At 42.7% G+C, this 17,124-nt stretch overlaps 1 protein-coding gene across 5 annotated transcripts in view; it reads left to right on the top strand.

Annotated features, from left to right (window-relative positions):
* ano10a (anoctamin 10a) overlaps positions 1–16,932 on the top strand; it is a 33,685-nt gene extending 16,753 nt beyond the window's left edge. For all 5 annotated transcript variants that reach the window (XM_061234773.1, XM_061234792.1, XM_061234802.1 and 2 more), the window contains 2 exons: positions 9,962–10,078; positions 15,762–16,932. In XM_061234773.1, the coding sequence (XP_061090757.1) occupies positions 9,962–10,078; positions 15,762–15,803 (159 nt within the window). In that variant the 3' untranslated portion in view covers positions 15,804–16,932. The remainder of the gene's footprint in view (positions 1–9,961; positions 10,079–15,761) is intronic.
* The last annotated feature ends 192 nt before the right edge of the window (positions 16,933–17,124 follow it).

Raw genomic sequence — 17,124 nt, 5'->3', positions numbered from 1 at the left:
ATTCACTGTCCTGTTTAAAGATGCTGATGCAGATATATTTGTTTACTTCTAAGCCGAATTTCAGAGAGACTAAGGGTTTGGTGTCCTATAAATATAGAAATTTAAGTTCAGCTTTAGCTGCCAAGGTTCTCATAGTCCCAGTGCTGTCATGAGACTCTAGGCTCATCTCATTTAAGAAAAGTTCCTTTATGCTGTCTCTGTGGGATGAAAGATGTTTTGAAACTGTTTTGTGAATGGAAAGTCTGGTCACATGAGCAATGCAAATTTTTCACTGCAGTCAACAGTGAAACACACTGCGGCGAAGGGGTACTGTGCTCTTAATGTTTCTTCATTGGCCACAGTGGAGCTCCACTCTGACTTTTCTTCTGCCTGTGCATGGTGTCTCCGTATGTAACTGCTTTGAGTTCTAGTGGTTCTTGTGTGAATGTCCATTTACTGAATGATGCAAGCACTTCTGTATGAATGTTTAAAGAGTAATTGCACTGTTTCAGCCTGGCTCTGCCTTCTACACAATTTTGAAAAAATGCATGATGGGGTAGGTAGAGTAGGTGTGCCTCATCTCATTTGCATAAATTATTCAATAACAATTCTGACTGTTAGTGAATAATGTCCTGATAGCCCCATAAATGAGCTTTTTTACTGTTTGTACTTAACTTTAGACAAGACGGGTGCCATGACAAGCCTCTCATCCAATCTGAATGTATGGATCTGCAGTCACCATGTCAATGCCCTGCATGCTGTTTTAATCAGCAAGAACGTCTTGCCAAAGGTTGAATTAAAGCATGCTGCAAATGTCAGTGTTTCAATTTCAACATAACAGTGATTGATGGCTCAAATTTGCAGCATTGACATGGAGAAGGCCCCATATTCTGTTGAGGTATGTGCTTGATTGAAAGTAGAAAATGATTCCATTGCTGATTGCAGCTATATTTTTGAATTGTCACTTCAGACAAAACTGACTGGGTTGAAATGATGTCTGAACCTTTATTTAATCAAGGTGAATGAAGAGGTGCTGTAGAGCTGCTTGTGTGAGTTCTCCCCTGCAGTTTTTGAGTAGCATTGTATCTGCTGAGCTGAACTGAACTGAGAATTACTGTCTGAGATCAAATCACTTATTAGGCTGTGAATGTGCTCAGTGAGGTTATGGATTGCATTTTTTTCACTCAATTTTTATATATTAGCCAATCTTCAACAGGATATTTTCTGGTGAAGTTTGGGTTCACTTAGTACTTTGCTCAAGGTTTGAGACTGAAACCTGCTGGCTGTATACAGAGCAGAGAGACTGTTGGCTGTACACAGATCAGAGAGACTCTTGGCTGTGCACAGAGCAGGGAGACTGTTGGTTGTACACAGCAATGAGACTTGGTTGTACACAGAGCAGTGTGACTGTTGGTTGTGCACAGAACAGAGAGACTGTTGGTTGTACACAGAGCAGAGAGACTGTCGGTTGGACACAGGGGAAAGTGAGACTGTTGGTTGGACACAGGGGAAAGTGAGACTGTTGGTTGGACACAGGGGAAAGTGAGTGTTAAGTGTTCTGAGAAGGGAACTGCTGAGATTATGCAGTGATGCACTGCTGGGCTTTGCCTCTCAGAATCAGCTGTCTATTGATTTTTAGATAAGGCTGTCGGAGCTCTTATTTGTTTTGTTTGAACCCCTGAGCATTCCATTTCTCCTGGAAAAATAGTGTCTGTCCATTGTGTATATTTCACACCGTGGAGGTAAAAACAAAAAGACCTATACAGCTCCAAGTCTCCATAAAGCACCTTCCCAAGTCCCTGTCATCAGTTTCATTGAACCTTAATTCATATTTCTTTGGAATGGTGGATTGATATCTGGGCATGTCAAAGCACCACAGACCAAAGGGTGGAACGTTTTGCTAGTATTATAATATTGCTGTTGACATTTGCAGTGTGAAGTGAGGCATCAACTTTGGGATGAAGAGATCTCCTGGATATTCTGCATTTGAAATTATATAAGTAAATAACTTCACATTTGCGAAGCTCTACTTTTCCAAGTGTTACCCTGTGGCCAGTGGAATAGAGGCTCAGCCGGAGAAGGCCTGTTTCAGTTGTTGGGGGAATGAAGCTGGGTCACTGGGCTGAGGGTTGTTCAGCACAAAGGCCTGCACACAGCCACCCCTCCTCCTCACACACACTCCTCCTCACACACACAGCTCCTCCTCACACAGCTCCTCCTCCTCACACGCACTCAGCTCCTCCTCACACACACAGTTCCTCCTCACACACACTCCTCCTCACACACACAGTTCCTCCTCACACACACAGTTCCTCCTCACACACACTCCTCCTCACTCACACTCCTCCTCACACACACAGTTCCTCCTCACACACACACTCCTCCTCACACACACAGCTCCTCACACACACACAGTTCCTCCTCCTCACACACACAGTTCCTCCACACTCACACACACTCCTCTTCACACACACACTCCTCCTCACACACACACAGCTCCTCCTCCTCACACGCACTCAGCTCCTCCTCACACACACAGCTCCTCCTCCTCACACACACAGTTCCTCCTCACACACACTCCTCCTCACACACACAGTTCCTCCTCACACACACACTCCTCCTCACACACACACAGCTCCTCTTCCTCACACACACTCAGCTCCTCCTCACACACACAGCTCCTCCTCCTCACACACGCTCCTCCTCACACACACAGTTTCTCCTCACACACACTCCTCCTCACACACACAGTTCCTCCTCACTCACACACTCCTCACACACACAGCTCCTCACTCACACACAGCTCCTCCTCCTCACACACACACTCCTCACTCACACACACAGCTCCTCCTCCTCACACACACAGTTCCTCCTCACACACACTCCTCCTCACACACACAGTGTCTGCCCTTGCCTGAGGGCGCAGTTTGAGGGCAGCACTTGTGCAGCTCTTCAGTTGCACTGCAGCACTTCCCTGAGCATGCATCCCCTTTCAGCGCCGTGCGTACTCCCCATGCCCTGCTCAGCCCTTGCTGCCTCAGCTGTTTCAGCTCTGTGCTGGCATTCATACCCTTCTGTGTGCTCCTGCCACCACGCCGAGTGAGTGTGTGTGTGCGCGTGTGTGCGCGTGTGTGTGCGCGTGTGTGTGCGCGTGTGTGTGCGCGTGTGTGTGCGCGTGTGTGTGCGCGAGTGTGTGCGCGCGTGTGTGCGCGTGCGCGCGCGCGCGTGTGTGTGTGTGTGTGTGTGTGTGTGTGAGTGTGTGTGTGCACGTGCGTGCATGTTTTATATTCAGTGTAAAAGCCAGTGTCATGTTGAGTACCTCACCTCAGGAACCCACAGGGGATTTCATCATATAGCTCTCATATGTGTTCTAGCCACCATTAACCATTGCATAGTGAACTGTTAATAAACACTGATCACAACTCCACACTACATTACACTGGCTCAGCTCTACAGCCGGTACCCAAAATACATCACACTGCCTAAACTCTAGCCCCTTGTACATTAAAATAATATTGTTAATATTTTTAAAGCCATTTCTATAGACAGTGCTGCTAGTCGTCCTTTTTACTTGACAGTTAATTGGTTGATTAATGTTACTGATAAAAGTCTGTGTGAGGTCACAAAGTCCCAGCATGTTGCTGTTACTGTGCGTTTTTCACAAAATGCAGTCCAGAGACTCATACTGCAGTAACAGGGATCTCTCGTGCTTGCTTGATAAGGGTACTTCTGTGACCATGTACTTAAGGGTACTTATGTGGTGCATGGTGAGTTTTATCTTTAATATCTTAACTTTTCAATAATAAGCTTAAAAAAATCTAATGGAAGACAGTGAAATTAATCTGTCCTTTGTAAATGGGAAATATGAACACATATCAGGGATGAATACACCCCTCTGAATGTAGATAGCTACTGGTCTATGTGCTTTTCTACACTGTCTCATGCCAACCTGTCAAAATACTGTTAACACTGATATTGCAGGGGTGGCAGGAACCCACTCTGGTGTGGCTGTTGGCTTTTGGTAGAGCGTGTCACTTCACTGTCCTTTCGCTGAAGAGACCGCTGTTTAGGGATCCGGCCTATGAAGGACGCATTCGAGCAGCTCTCTTCACCTACATAAACTGGGTGAAATACAGGAGAATTGTGGCCCCCTTGAGGCCTGCGAAAATTGTGAGTCTCTTTGGAAGATTTATACAATATACACTACAATTAATTAAATAAGAGCAGAAAAAGGGCTTCTTCATTGTAATTTTTCAATTGACAGATTTCTAACAACACATGTCCTTTTGCTTGTTTGCTATATTTGCATTATTTGCACTATAACATTTATGTGTTTGATATGAGACTGTTGGCATTTTTCTTGACCATATGTAAGCCTGTTGTTGACAGGTCGCTGGTTTGCTTTCCTATATGTCACATGGCTGGGTTGCCCAGCACCTGGGCATGTTGGCTCACATGAAGAAAAACAATCAAGGAGTATCTCCAGTAGGTCAACATTCTTCCATTTTATAGTCAGTACAGTTTCAAATAAATACAATCTCTACAAAATTTTCCTTGATTTCCATCCTTGTACTTTTGAAGAACAAAACATCCCAGAGGTGAAATAAGGGAAAACAATCTGACACTGAAGCTGCATGAGTCAGTAAACAGCATTTATTATTTATGCTCAGAAGGGTCTAGAAAACTAGGGAAAAGCAGGAACCAAAACAAATCATTACTTTATAATATGTACATTATTCAATAAAAGACAACTTGACAATCCCAGAAATGCTGGTTTTATCATCTTGCCACCAGGATTTTATTATAAACATATAAATTATTTATTGTGTTCACAAATATATCTGCAGTATGGCTGATATGGGCAACCCCCAATGGGTTCTCCCTTACAGTACCCTGCCATGTTTGTTTCCTCTGCTGCAGAGAACGGTGGAGCATGTCTGCTTTAGTTCTCAGTGTGATGGTCTAGTAGACTTTAAAATACCTGTCACTCTATTTTCTCCAACTTACCTACTGCAAAAGCACCGTCTTGACCAGTGTTTTAGTCTTCTAATAAGACGTAAATCTCTTTTTTTTTTCTCTCAAGTAGAAAGTAGCTTGTTTTAAATTAGTGTTTAGAAGTGAGATTTTCTAACCCAAAATTGTCTCTCCTCATTTGATTCTTATTTTGCAGAAATTATATTTTAAGTCTTCATAATGCAACGCTGCAACTTACACCATTAAACCACAATTATGAGCATTTGTTGTTGTTTAGATGCTTTATCAATACGATGACATACTTTGTCAGTCGCGGTAATGTAATGTTCTTTAGAGGTATAGTTCTTATGAGCTTCTAAGCAGCAAGCAATTCCAGGAAACTGAGCAGCATTTAATCAGCTAAGAGATGAACGTCGGAAGTGGTAGGCTTTTGGGCTTTGTGCAGAAGCAAAGAGGGCTGTCAGGCCATAGCTTTTAATAGTAACATACACTCAGTGAGCACTTTATTAGGTATTTATTAGACTTATTTTTTAACTGATGAAGTCTTCTGCTGCTGTAGCCTATCCACTTGGAGGTGTGACGTGTTGTGTGTTCAGAGATGCTCTTCTGCATACCACTGTTGTAATGTGTGGTTATTTGTGTTACTGTCTGCTTCCTGTCAGCTTTGACCATTCTCTTCTGATGTCTCTCATTAACAAGGCATTTCTGCCCGCAGAACTGCTGCTCGCTGGATTAAAAAAAAAAATTTTTTTAACACCGTTACATGCAAACTCTAGAGACTGTTGTACGTGATAATCCTAGGAGATCAGCCGACCACCCTCTCTGGCACCAACAATCATTTCACGGTCAAAGTAACTTAGATACATTTTGATGGTTGATGTGAATATTAACACGAATTAACACTAATAAATTGCTCAGTGAGTGTATGTATAGCCTACTGCAGGGTGTGTGTATGTGTTTCTACAGTTGTTGGGGAAATTAACATATCCATGGAAGCAATTAGCACCTGCTCACAGTATTTTTAGAGAAATTGTCACACTTTCTTAAACCATAATCCAGATGCAACATCTTCCTTCTCCTCCCCTGGTTTGACTGATGATTCCTGTCTGTATGACAGTGTGTCTTTTACAGTCCTGTAGTGGTGTGGAAAAGGGCATCTGAGTATGCAACAGGTTGAACCTCCAAGTGGATAGGCTACTGCAGCTGAAGACAGCACTAGATTAAAAAATAAGTCTAATAAATACCTAATTAAGTGCTTACTGAGTGTATGTGACTATTAAAAGCTATGGCCTGACAGCCCTGGTTTTAAAATCTTAAAGATGGTGGCTCTTTGCTACTGCACAAAGCCCCATTTTTGGTCCCTATTTTTTGATGGGATCAACTGATACATTTGGTATAAACCGCATGTATCAGTTGATCCATCTTGCCTTGTGACAACGGTGCAGGCTGGTGGTGGTGGTGTAATAGTGTGGGGAACGTTGTCTTGGGCCCTTAATAATAAACCAATTGAGCATTACTTTTGACCAGTTGCTGACCACATGCATCTCTTTATAGCCACAGTCTACCATTTTTGAAGTGGATACTTCCAACAAATTAGTCCACCATTTCGCAATGCCCACATTATCTCAGGATGGTTCCACGAACATGAAGTTTACACCAATGACCTGCACAGTCCCCAGATCTCAGTCTAATTCCGGTACCTTGCTGGTTTCATGTTGCAAGGAATTCAGACTATTCTGGAGGCAAAGGGGTGTCCTACCTGGTCCTAGATAGGTGGTAAATGTGGCCACTGAGTGTAACATATTACAAGAGATTCAGATTAACTGTTCTTACTAATACTGGCGACATTGTCTCAGGCGGTAAGAGCAGTCGTCTGGCAGTCGGAGGGTTGCCGGTTCTCACCTAGCGTGTATCAAAGTGTCCTTGAACAAGACAGCTAACCCCCAATTGCTCCTGACAAGCTGGTTGGTGTCCTGCCTGGCAGCCAATCGCCGTTGGTGAGTGAGTGTGTGTATAAATAGGTGAATGAGAAGCATCAATTGTACAGTGCTTTGGATATATAAATTCTAACCATTTACCATTTAATATTGTAATATTTGTTTGTGAAATGCCTGGCCATTTCTTCTAAGAGCCCCACGTTTTATTCACAATGTTTTATTTCACAAAACAAATTCAAGGACAAACTCAGGAGATGAAGGGAATGCATATGCTGTGTGATCTGTGAAGTTTGAACGGGATATTCCACCCTGAATATACAGGAAGCTCCATTTCTTCTTGATTTCTCTCTACTCCACAATTTTACATTTGTAATCAGAAATTCACAATGGATTAAAGTGCAGATTTCCAGCTTCTATTTAAGGGTATTGTACAGTATGCACTTTTGGTTTCACCGTGTAGAAATTCTAGCGCGTGACAAGTTCGGTTTAGCTCAACAGCCACGCAAGACGTTGGTGTTTCATTTCTGTGAAGCAGAGATAAGAAATAAAATATCCTGTCAGAATCTAGCGGCCTTGGCGTGCTTTTCATGCAGACTAATAACATCAAAGAAAAAGATATGAAGCCTTCTTCAGAATAGAGCCTGTTCACCAGTACACTGCCAGTACATATTGCATTATTCTCAAAGCCGTGCCCAGATGTCAGACCAGTCTCATCTGAATGCACCAGTTGCAAACTGTAACGATGGTAATCAGCTAAGAGCCCTGTGTGGGTGGATATCAATCACTCTCACAGTCCCACCCTCTCTCTCCGTTCTCCTGTTACTCTGCCAGTGCCAGCGACTGTTCCTCAGCACACCGTGCTCAGTGAATGTTACACCCGCCACGCCCTTACAGACTGGTTACACGCCGGTGTTAGAGTAAGACCGCTGAACCTAACCAATAACGCAGCCAGGAAAGACCAGGGTCTCGGTCCCACCATTGTCTCTGTCACTCGCCTCTGTGGCTCCTGGCTCAGCTGCCCGTCACAATGTCATTCTGGCAGACTCAAGGACTCCAAGCGGCATTTATCATAACATCGACAGTGGATTTAATTTGCATAATGCTTTTTGCAATGTCAGAGTGCTTCACAGTGAAAAATGTGGCTTGAGGATGTGAGTTTATCTGGGAAAAGGCTCAAGTCACCTCTGTGTATTCCGATAGTCGTGTTTATGTGGGAACCGGGCACGCCCCTTTGGGGTAAGACGTGTTGATAGTGCAATCTTTGCAAAGTTCAAATTCTTTACAGTTGGCAGGTAACCCAGAACTTCAGTAACTGTTGCTTAATAGTTGGTTGGAATGGCTTTGTGCTCACAAGACTGCTGGCTCCAGTCCACAGAATGGAATGGGACAACACTGCTGTACCCTTGAGCAAGCTACTTCAAACTGGTTCCTTATAGGGGAATGGGGCAAACCAAAGTGTGTTTCTCACTCTAGTTTATTACAAGTACTGTTAGACCTCCAAAGAGGGGTTGTCAGTGAATGCTAAGAGATACTGACCTCCCAAAGGGAAAGAGTGAATGCTAACAGAAACACGTGTCTGTTAAAATGGATGAAAAGTTAATTGAGGGATGAAAGTTAGAATTTAGTCACGTAGTTGCAGTTGACTGTCAGTAGTGAGTGCAGTCAGTGCTGGGCAGTTTCCACGTTCTCTTCAGAACAATGTGCTCTTCACTCTTATCTTCTACTTTCATTGATGTGGCTGAAATAAGCACTCGGGTGTGTTTTCCTGCACACAGGACACAGGCTGTGTGTGTGTGGTGCATGCTGTGAGCTGAGGAGACTGTGTACTCAGGGCTCTGGATGTGGCCTCCTTTTCATCATTCACTCTTAACACATGACTTCTGTTTTTTTTTCTTTGAGCCGTTTCCTGTCCTTTAGATTCTGTGGGCTTTAGCTGTAGCGTGCAGCATGAAGAGAGAGTATAATGGCAGGGATGGGAGTGCTGCCTTTTCTGGCTCATGCTGTCCGTATTCTGCTTCCTCTACCTTCCATCTGGTTGTCAGGTGTGTTTTGGGTGAAAAGGCAGGCGCAGTTGGAATCTTGCCAAAAAAACAACAAAAAAACAACATAATAGAATGATCCAATTAAACACTCTGGCAAATAAAAGTTCATGCTGTGACTTGTCCTCAGTTCTCTGCGCTTCTCACAAAGTTATCTTCCACCTCCTGACCTCTGACCCCATGACTCCACCCTGCCCCCTCCACCCCCTCCCTCCCTCCATTCTTATACAACAGAATTATATCCCTTGCTTATCCCAGCCCCAGAGTTTGGGGTAATTTGCACCTGCTCTGCTGTGAGATTGAATCTCTGCATAGTAACGTGCTGTTTTAGTAGCAGGTTAACAGGCCCATAACAGGCCTGTACCCAGGTCTAATCTCTCCATCTTCCTGGCATACTCACTGAGCATACGGTTATTTAGACTGTAAAATATGTATAATCATTTACCCATTGATGGAATTAATGAGTCAGAGAAGCGGCAGTATGGCAGATGATGAGCAGGACCATCTGGAAGCAGATCAAGTGTCCGTCGCAGATAAAGACAGGTTCAGGGTGTCAGCGTTGCCTTGCGGTTATGTACACTCAGTGAGCACTTTATTAGGTGGACCTGTACCCCTGCTTGTTAATGCAAATATTTAATCACCAACCAAATGCATACAAGCATGCAGACATGGTCAAGAGGTTCAGCTGTTGAAAAACAAAAGACATCCAGTGAGCAGCAGTTCTGCGGGCAAAATCATGTTGTTAATTAGAGATGTCAGAGGAGAAGGGTCACACTGGCCCAAGCTGACAGGAAGGTGACAGTAACACATTACAACAGTGGTATGCAGAAGAGCATCTCTGGACACAATGCATCAAAATACTAAGTTGATAGGCTTCAGCAGCAGACCAATAAGTACAAAAAAATGTCTAAGATGCCTAATAAAGTGCTCACTGGGTGTATGTAGCTACTGTATATGAAGCAGCAGCAGGAGGAGGAGGAAGGAAGGAGGAAGGTCTTTGTCTAATACATTTATTATCTGTTTCCATTGCAGCATGTGCTCCTGGCTTTCAAGTTCTTCCTGGCTTTCGTGATCCCAGATATTCCCAAACAGATCCAGATCAAGTTAGCCCGGCTGGAGTTCCAGTCTCTGGAGGCCCTCAAGAAAAGAGTAAGAGCTGTGTGCAGCCAGTGTGCAGCCAGTGTGCAGCATTCGCATTGTAATTTCATAGAACACACACTATGGTTTGATCATTGAGAGTGACCACACACAAAAACTCCCAAATGATATTGGTGTAAGGTGCAGATTCAAAGTTATCACATTATTAAATCTATAATGAAAAGTGATATTTATTTATTACTGACAATTATTAACATGCATTACATTCAAGTATTTAGCAGACACTTTTATCATGAGCAACTTGCAGAGATTATTGTTTGACATATAACTCCTTTATATAGCTGGCTTTTTTCTGAATTAATTCAGGTTAAGTACCTAGCTAAAGAGCTACGTGCCTCAGCTGGGAATCACACCCACAACCATTCTGTTATCTATAAAACTTGGTTTGTGAGTAATCAATAAAAACATCACTATGTCATAGGATGCCTGGATGTATATATATATATTAAACTTAACTTGGTTCACCAGTTTGCACTGCTGTCTCATAAAAAGACATGCCACTGTCACCTCAGTTTTATGCCACAGGATAAACGTGATCTGCAGCAACACTTCACCTATAAACCTACAAAATCCCAGTTTGTTTATGGTCCTTTTATTGAACCACTGCTGGACAGGATCACCCAGAGCAAGAGCATTAATCACAATAGTGTGATGTACCTCTCACTAAAATAGAATAGATGTATTTTTCTGTATTTTACTAGGTAAGTAATGTTTACATCTCAAGATTAAGACATTTTTAGCATTCACTTTTTACTGCCAAAACCTCTGATGTCCTATTGAAAACAATTCAGTGCAGACATTATAATGACGACAGGTAGGTCTGTTGGCCTCTTCTACTGCAGGGAGGGACCATGTTAAGAACAATGTCTGTTATGACTGCAATGTCAACCGGTCTCTGTCAGGAGGCTTTTACTGCATTAAAGATGAAGGTAAAGTGCCCTGTTCTTCTTTGAGTATAGTTTACCATTAGCAGAGAGGGAGGGGTCATTCATTAAACATCTCTAATCTATTGGGCATTTTGGCTCCTTGTACATCCAGTTTTTCTCAACTGCGTTGATTTCTTGATTTGTACAGGTCCCTGGTAGGTAAGTCTTTTCATCTAAGTGTGTAGTTCTGCGGAGAATGTATTGGTCAGTATGTGCCATAAACACACATATAAACACATAAACACAGTGAAGCACTGGATTGTGTCTTGAGTGATGGCAAAGTAGCTTGCTGTTCATTTTTTGCTTGTCAGTTGTAACATTTAACTTGAGTGGCCCTGTGAATTACAAGGTTTATATTGCTTGAATGATGGAATATTTCTTAACTGCCTTTGCTCTTTTTGTAGTTTAACAGCCTGGCCTTGGTATGTTTTGCCTTCTGTCATAAAACTAATAGCAATGCAGTTATGAAAACGTGCACCTGGTAAACTAATGAATAGAAATCCCATCCTCATAAATATCCCATAACCAAGACATAACAATCATAGAAAACAACAATCAATCAATCTCAGAAGTTTTTGTGATGTTTTTTTAAATTCTTATTAGATCACTTTTTCACACGGTGATTATTTTTCATACATTTAAGGAATATCTCTACTGAAAGATAGGTAGTGGTTAGATACTGACAGATATCCTTTTGGTTTTGCCAAAAAGCAGAAATTATGTAAATGATGGCTTGCTGGCTCTTGCATAATTCCAATATGTCATGTCATGACAGTAATTTTTTATTATCCGGAGACATTGATGGAAGCATTCATGTATTTATTTGTGAAAGGTCTTCCAGGCCAGTCTGTAATATTAAGGAGGCAGAGAGAATGAAGGCAGAGCTCATTTTGTGTTCCAGGAGCATTCCAGTGCCCTTCTCTGCACTCTTGCAGTGCTTAACGCTCATTCCCTGTGGACATTGGCTGAGGTCTGAGACTCAGTTAAATATAGAGAGTAATAGCACCTCATGCACCACCAAATATGCCTGAGTATTATTCTCAAAATATTTTTTTTAAATCCAGCTGACAGATGTTGAAGTGAAAGGATTTGACTCTTTCACTTTCTGCATTACAAGAACAGGCAAATATGTGCCACCCTCCTCTCCAGTGTATCTGTAGAATCCCCCAGCTCTGTAGTTTATTCCCTGGATTTGGGGGAGGGTTAACCTCATATAACCTCATATCTTTGAAAATGCCTGGCGTGATGACAGTTTGGTTGAGTGGGGCTTTGTTGGAGTACACTAGTCTGAAGTCAGAGCTCATGTGGTTGAGTTGTGGTGGGCGTACTGGTGAGCAGGGCCTTTCCTGCACCGTTGAGCTGCCCCAGCATCTGATCCTGTCACTCCTGTGTGCTTTTCCACACAATCAGCAGCTTCAGGAGCAGAGGAACCACTCTTTGGGGAAAGCCCCCTCTGGCCCCTTGAACCGGACAGTCTAAAATAGCAGGAAGGTGCTAACTCCTTGCACTGCGCCTAGTCTACATTAAAAGGATCCAGCTATCTGTGGAAGCCGTGGGCTAATGCATTGGATGGTAAAGTTGTGCTGATTTAGGAAATCCTGTATTCAGCGGATCTGTGTTCACAGCAGAGGACAGAGTCAAAGGCAATCAGCTTGATGTAGTCTACAGTAGACTGAAAGGTTGTAGTGATATTCCACAAGTTTGTTAGAAACTGTTGGATACAGTGATCTTCAGCGGTTATCTATAGCTTGAAACATTACAGTTATTTGACTTACAGTTGAATAGACTGTAGCAATGTGGGGTTAAATGCCTTGCTCAAGGGCCCAACAGCTGTGCAGATCTTATGGTGCCTACACCAGGGCTTGAACCACCAGCCTTCTGGGTCCCAGTCATGTACCTTAGCCACTAGGCTACAGGCCGCCACCCAGTCTAAATATCTGAAGCAGTTTGCATTCTGCTGCCACTGTAAATAGTGAGCAGTACCCTGGCAGTGTAACACTGTAACGTGTGAGGCAGATGGGAGCCCTGGCTCAGCCTAGGCGTCAAGAGAGCCAGCAGGATGTCTTGTTGGTACTTGTCTGCTGAGAGCGTTGTCTTGCTCGTGTCCTCAGTCCAGTGCAGGGTTAAACACACTTTCCTCTCTGCCCTGTGCTAATTTCAGTGGAAGGTTATTACTGAGATCTGCATGACACCACTCGATCACATTGGTGAACAGGTTTGCAGTACCACTGTCACCTAAGCATGCTGGGGAACAGGTCTACCCCTGCGAGTGAAAGATGGGATGCTTCATATTCCATCTGTGCCAATGAAGTCAATAGAACGCCTAGTCACACCCTGTTGCGAGTGCGAATTGTGTTAGCTTTGTGGCTAAACACAGTAAAGCCACATTAGATCCTGGTTGGGGGAAGAAATCTCTGGTTTTCTCTGGGGCAGGGAGAATGGCAGCTGGCATCACATAAAAGGGTGGTGATATGGCAGACTGCCAGACACGCTTACGTGCATGTACCTGCCCCTCCACAGGGTTTGCTAAGGCAGGGGGCCATATCAAGTGGGGAAACTGAAACTTCAGCAAAACTGTGCATGTAGTGAGGTGAGATGGGGAGGGGGTTGGAAATGGATGAGAAGCCCCAATACACCCTACCCCTTGTTGATGGCCTTTATCCCAGTGTACATTTTTGATATTACTAAAGGATTACATTGAAATGCATGGATGCTGTGCACTACTTTATGCTACAAACAGGGTGCTTATTGAGCTTTAGGTAGCTAGTCGTAGTAAATCACTTGATAATGCTGACTGCAACCTCAACTAACCCACATATCTGCTGTAGCGCTGTGCCTTCTCCCTGAGTAAATTGGCCCAGAGATAGCGAGGATTCAGCCATCTGCCGCACTGTTTAATTTGATTTATTTCACCATGTGCCTCCTCTTATCTTTGTTCTGGGTAGCTCTGTTCTCATGGCTGTCCATTGTAGTGACAGTGGTTGAACGGCTGATGAGAGCTGGCAGCAGGGCGACACTGGTGTAGTGGTCCACGTTTGAATTATTGGTGGGGGCCCTGCTGTTGTACCATTGAAGAAAGGCATTACATTTAATGGGAATTGCCTCGATAAGTATACAGTTGTATAAATTGGAAATATGTAAAATGCAAGCAATATAAGTTGCATCTGCTGAGCAACTACTATAAATACTAACTTACTTAATGGAGTGTGTTCGACTGTTCATTTGCCACACACCCCCTTGGAATCACCATGGGGAAGATTTACATTAGTGTAATGAAGTCACACTCTGGAAAGCAATTAATTGTAAGAACATGAGAAATATATGAGAACCAATCTAGTCTTGTCATTTAGTCTACAGTATGGAGTGAATTTAGCACTGTATTGTGTTTGTAGATTTGAAGACAATGGTACCTTTCTGCAGGCAGCAAGGTCATCATCATCATTATCATCTCAAAACCATGAATAGGACCATGCTTACTGTCTCGTTCAGTGAGCTTTAGTCGTGCACCGATCGTGCTGTGGGAGCTTTACTCACAGCAGATAAGTCTCCGAATTCCCTTGCATGGCCCAGAACATCCAATCGCCTCCTGCTCTCTTCCTGTAGTTTACCGGTTCAATGATTGGCAGTGCTGCAGACTTTTACTGGCCATGCTGTAAGCTTCATATTAGCGCGCTGATGACATGCTCAGCGGACCGTAGCTGACCTTTCGCCTGCTCATGGTGCTTTCCATCATATCTTAGTGTTGAGCTAATGAAGAGCTTGGCCTATGCAGCTTAATGTACAACTATGTGTCATCTAGGAGATGTGACATCTATTTGGAGCGCGACTGTCCCACTCATCTTCCACTGGAGGGAGAAGGATAGTGACTATGCCCCACCTTCTTGCCAAGAGTACTCTAGCTTTTTACAAGCAGGGCCTGTTCTCTGTATCTCTCAGTAGTAATGGATCTGTGATACACGTTTGTCCAAATAATGACAGGCCTGTGCTACACCCTTATTTCAGTGGTGATCGCCCCAGAAGATACTGCTGATTCACTCCACAAACCATCAGACTTTCTCTTAAAGACCTAAAAGTTAATTTAACATTGCAAATTTTAGGCCAAGAATGTAATTTCCTCTCGATAGCTGAAGGCACTGGAGTTAATTGAATACATTTGACAAATTACATCATGGTCTCGGGAAATGTATTTAATGATGAAAAAACATTTGAAGAATAATCCATTCTGTGTGAGGGTTTGCAGGCAGGGGCAGCGGATCTGGATTCTATTGGTTCTAGTCTCTGTTAATGTGCAAATTCAATCAGCCCTGCCTCCATTTTCATATGAGGAATATATAGACTTGAATATATATATATATATATATATATATATATATATATATATATATATATATATATATATATATATATATATATATATTTTTTTTTTTTTACACATGACAAAATGTAAAGATGAAGACTTGCTCTTGGGTGATAAAAAAACAAAAAAAAAAACCTATATGGTCCCTTAAAATGTCAGGACTACATGCCTATAAACCTACACGGGTCCCAATATGGATGTAAATGCCAGCAAATTGAAGCTGCACTTTTTCCTCATATTCACTTTAACCTCATGTTCATTTTATTAAAATCCAGTGTGCTGGAGTACAGCGCCAAAACAAAAACTGTGTCGCTGTCCCAATACTTTTGAACTTAACTGTATACAGCCTCATTTATGGTGGATTATCTAAGATATATGTGTTTATTTCCAGAAAATGTTGGAGGTTGCATCAGGGATCCCCAATAAGAGCTAATGATGGAGAAGGAAGAGACAAACACCACCGATACTGATGGACCCTCGTCAAGATCCAGGGAAACCGACCACAGCCTGAGACTTTACTCACCGTTTACACGCTGTTCACATGCTGCACTGCAAGACGCCTTATTGAGCAGGATCAAGAACTGGCCTGCTGCTTATTTATTGGGAATGGTGTGTTGAAATCATATGTACCAAAAAGCATTATGCATATCTATGGAAAACCTGGTCCTGCTGAAAAGGAACTGCTTGTTTCGATTTGTGGATTGTGTGTGCGTGTAACATTATGCATGCTCTGTTATGACTGTCTTATCATCGACCCACCTCCCCCAACGGTTAGTCTCATGGAAAATAACTAGACTCCATTTCATTATATATTCATATTCATCAGTACAACTAGAATGTATATCACTAGGACTACAGGGTGGTGTCTAATGGGAAGTCAAAGCAAAGTAGTGGTCTAAATATGGAATCTAAAAATGTCCTCCGCTATGCACTAGGGTTATGTTTGGGGTGATTTTGGTGAAGGTACTATGTACATAACTATGTACATTTCTAGAGTTTGGATTGGGATGGGATGACAAGCTATAATGGGATTGAGATTTCCCCCACAAAAAAATTGAGACAGAAATATAGTTTAGTGGAAAATGAGGACTCTTGAATGAAGACTGCTTTTTAAGCCATTTATTCACACAACCTGTCCACTGGGCTTTTTGTCAGATATTTTCTTTTAAATAAAAATAGAGAAATATACCTCAGAAATAAGCAGGGTGGTTTCTGAAAAGGAATAGGAATGAAAATGTAGTAGTTGCAGAATGTATTGGCAAACCACAGGTATGAAGTATCTCTTGTATCGTCATCAACAGTATTATAGTATGGATGGTTCATGGTAATGATCTGCTGTAAGTAAAAAGGTGTTCATTTCCGTTACTGTAATGACAATATAGGTATTGATTCCTGTTGGTCTTAAATGAGCACTCCAGTGAGAGGCAGTGCCTTTAAATGAGGTGAAATCTGGTGTTGCCTGTTGGCTGTGCACTGTTCTCATTTTGTGCTCTGTAGTCTCCCATCTCACAATACTTACCTGACATATCCTGAACAGAATATATTCACAATTTTACAATGAATGTTTCCCCGTCTCCTTGCATCTGTGTTTGTTTGAGGTCAAATGGTCACAAACCCTCCACACCTCCCAGAGGAGCACGTCTACCGGACTGCGTCCTCTAAAGACACCTTTACACTGCCATTTTGTCTGAGTCTGTCCAGATGGAGGCTGTGAACGAGCTCTGGAATCAGCGCTTCCTGGTCTATAATTATTG

Source organism: Conger conger, chromosome 1 (genome assembly GCF_963514075.1).
Source record: "Conger conger chromosome 1, fConCon1.1, whole genome shotgun sequence".
In the NCBI taxonomy this organism is placed as follows: Eukaryota; Metazoa; Chordata; class Actinopteri; order Anguilliformes; family Congridae; genus Conger; species Conger conger.
Note: the sequence above shows the minus strand (reverse complement) of the source record. Positions and strands in the feature narration are given on the sequence as shown.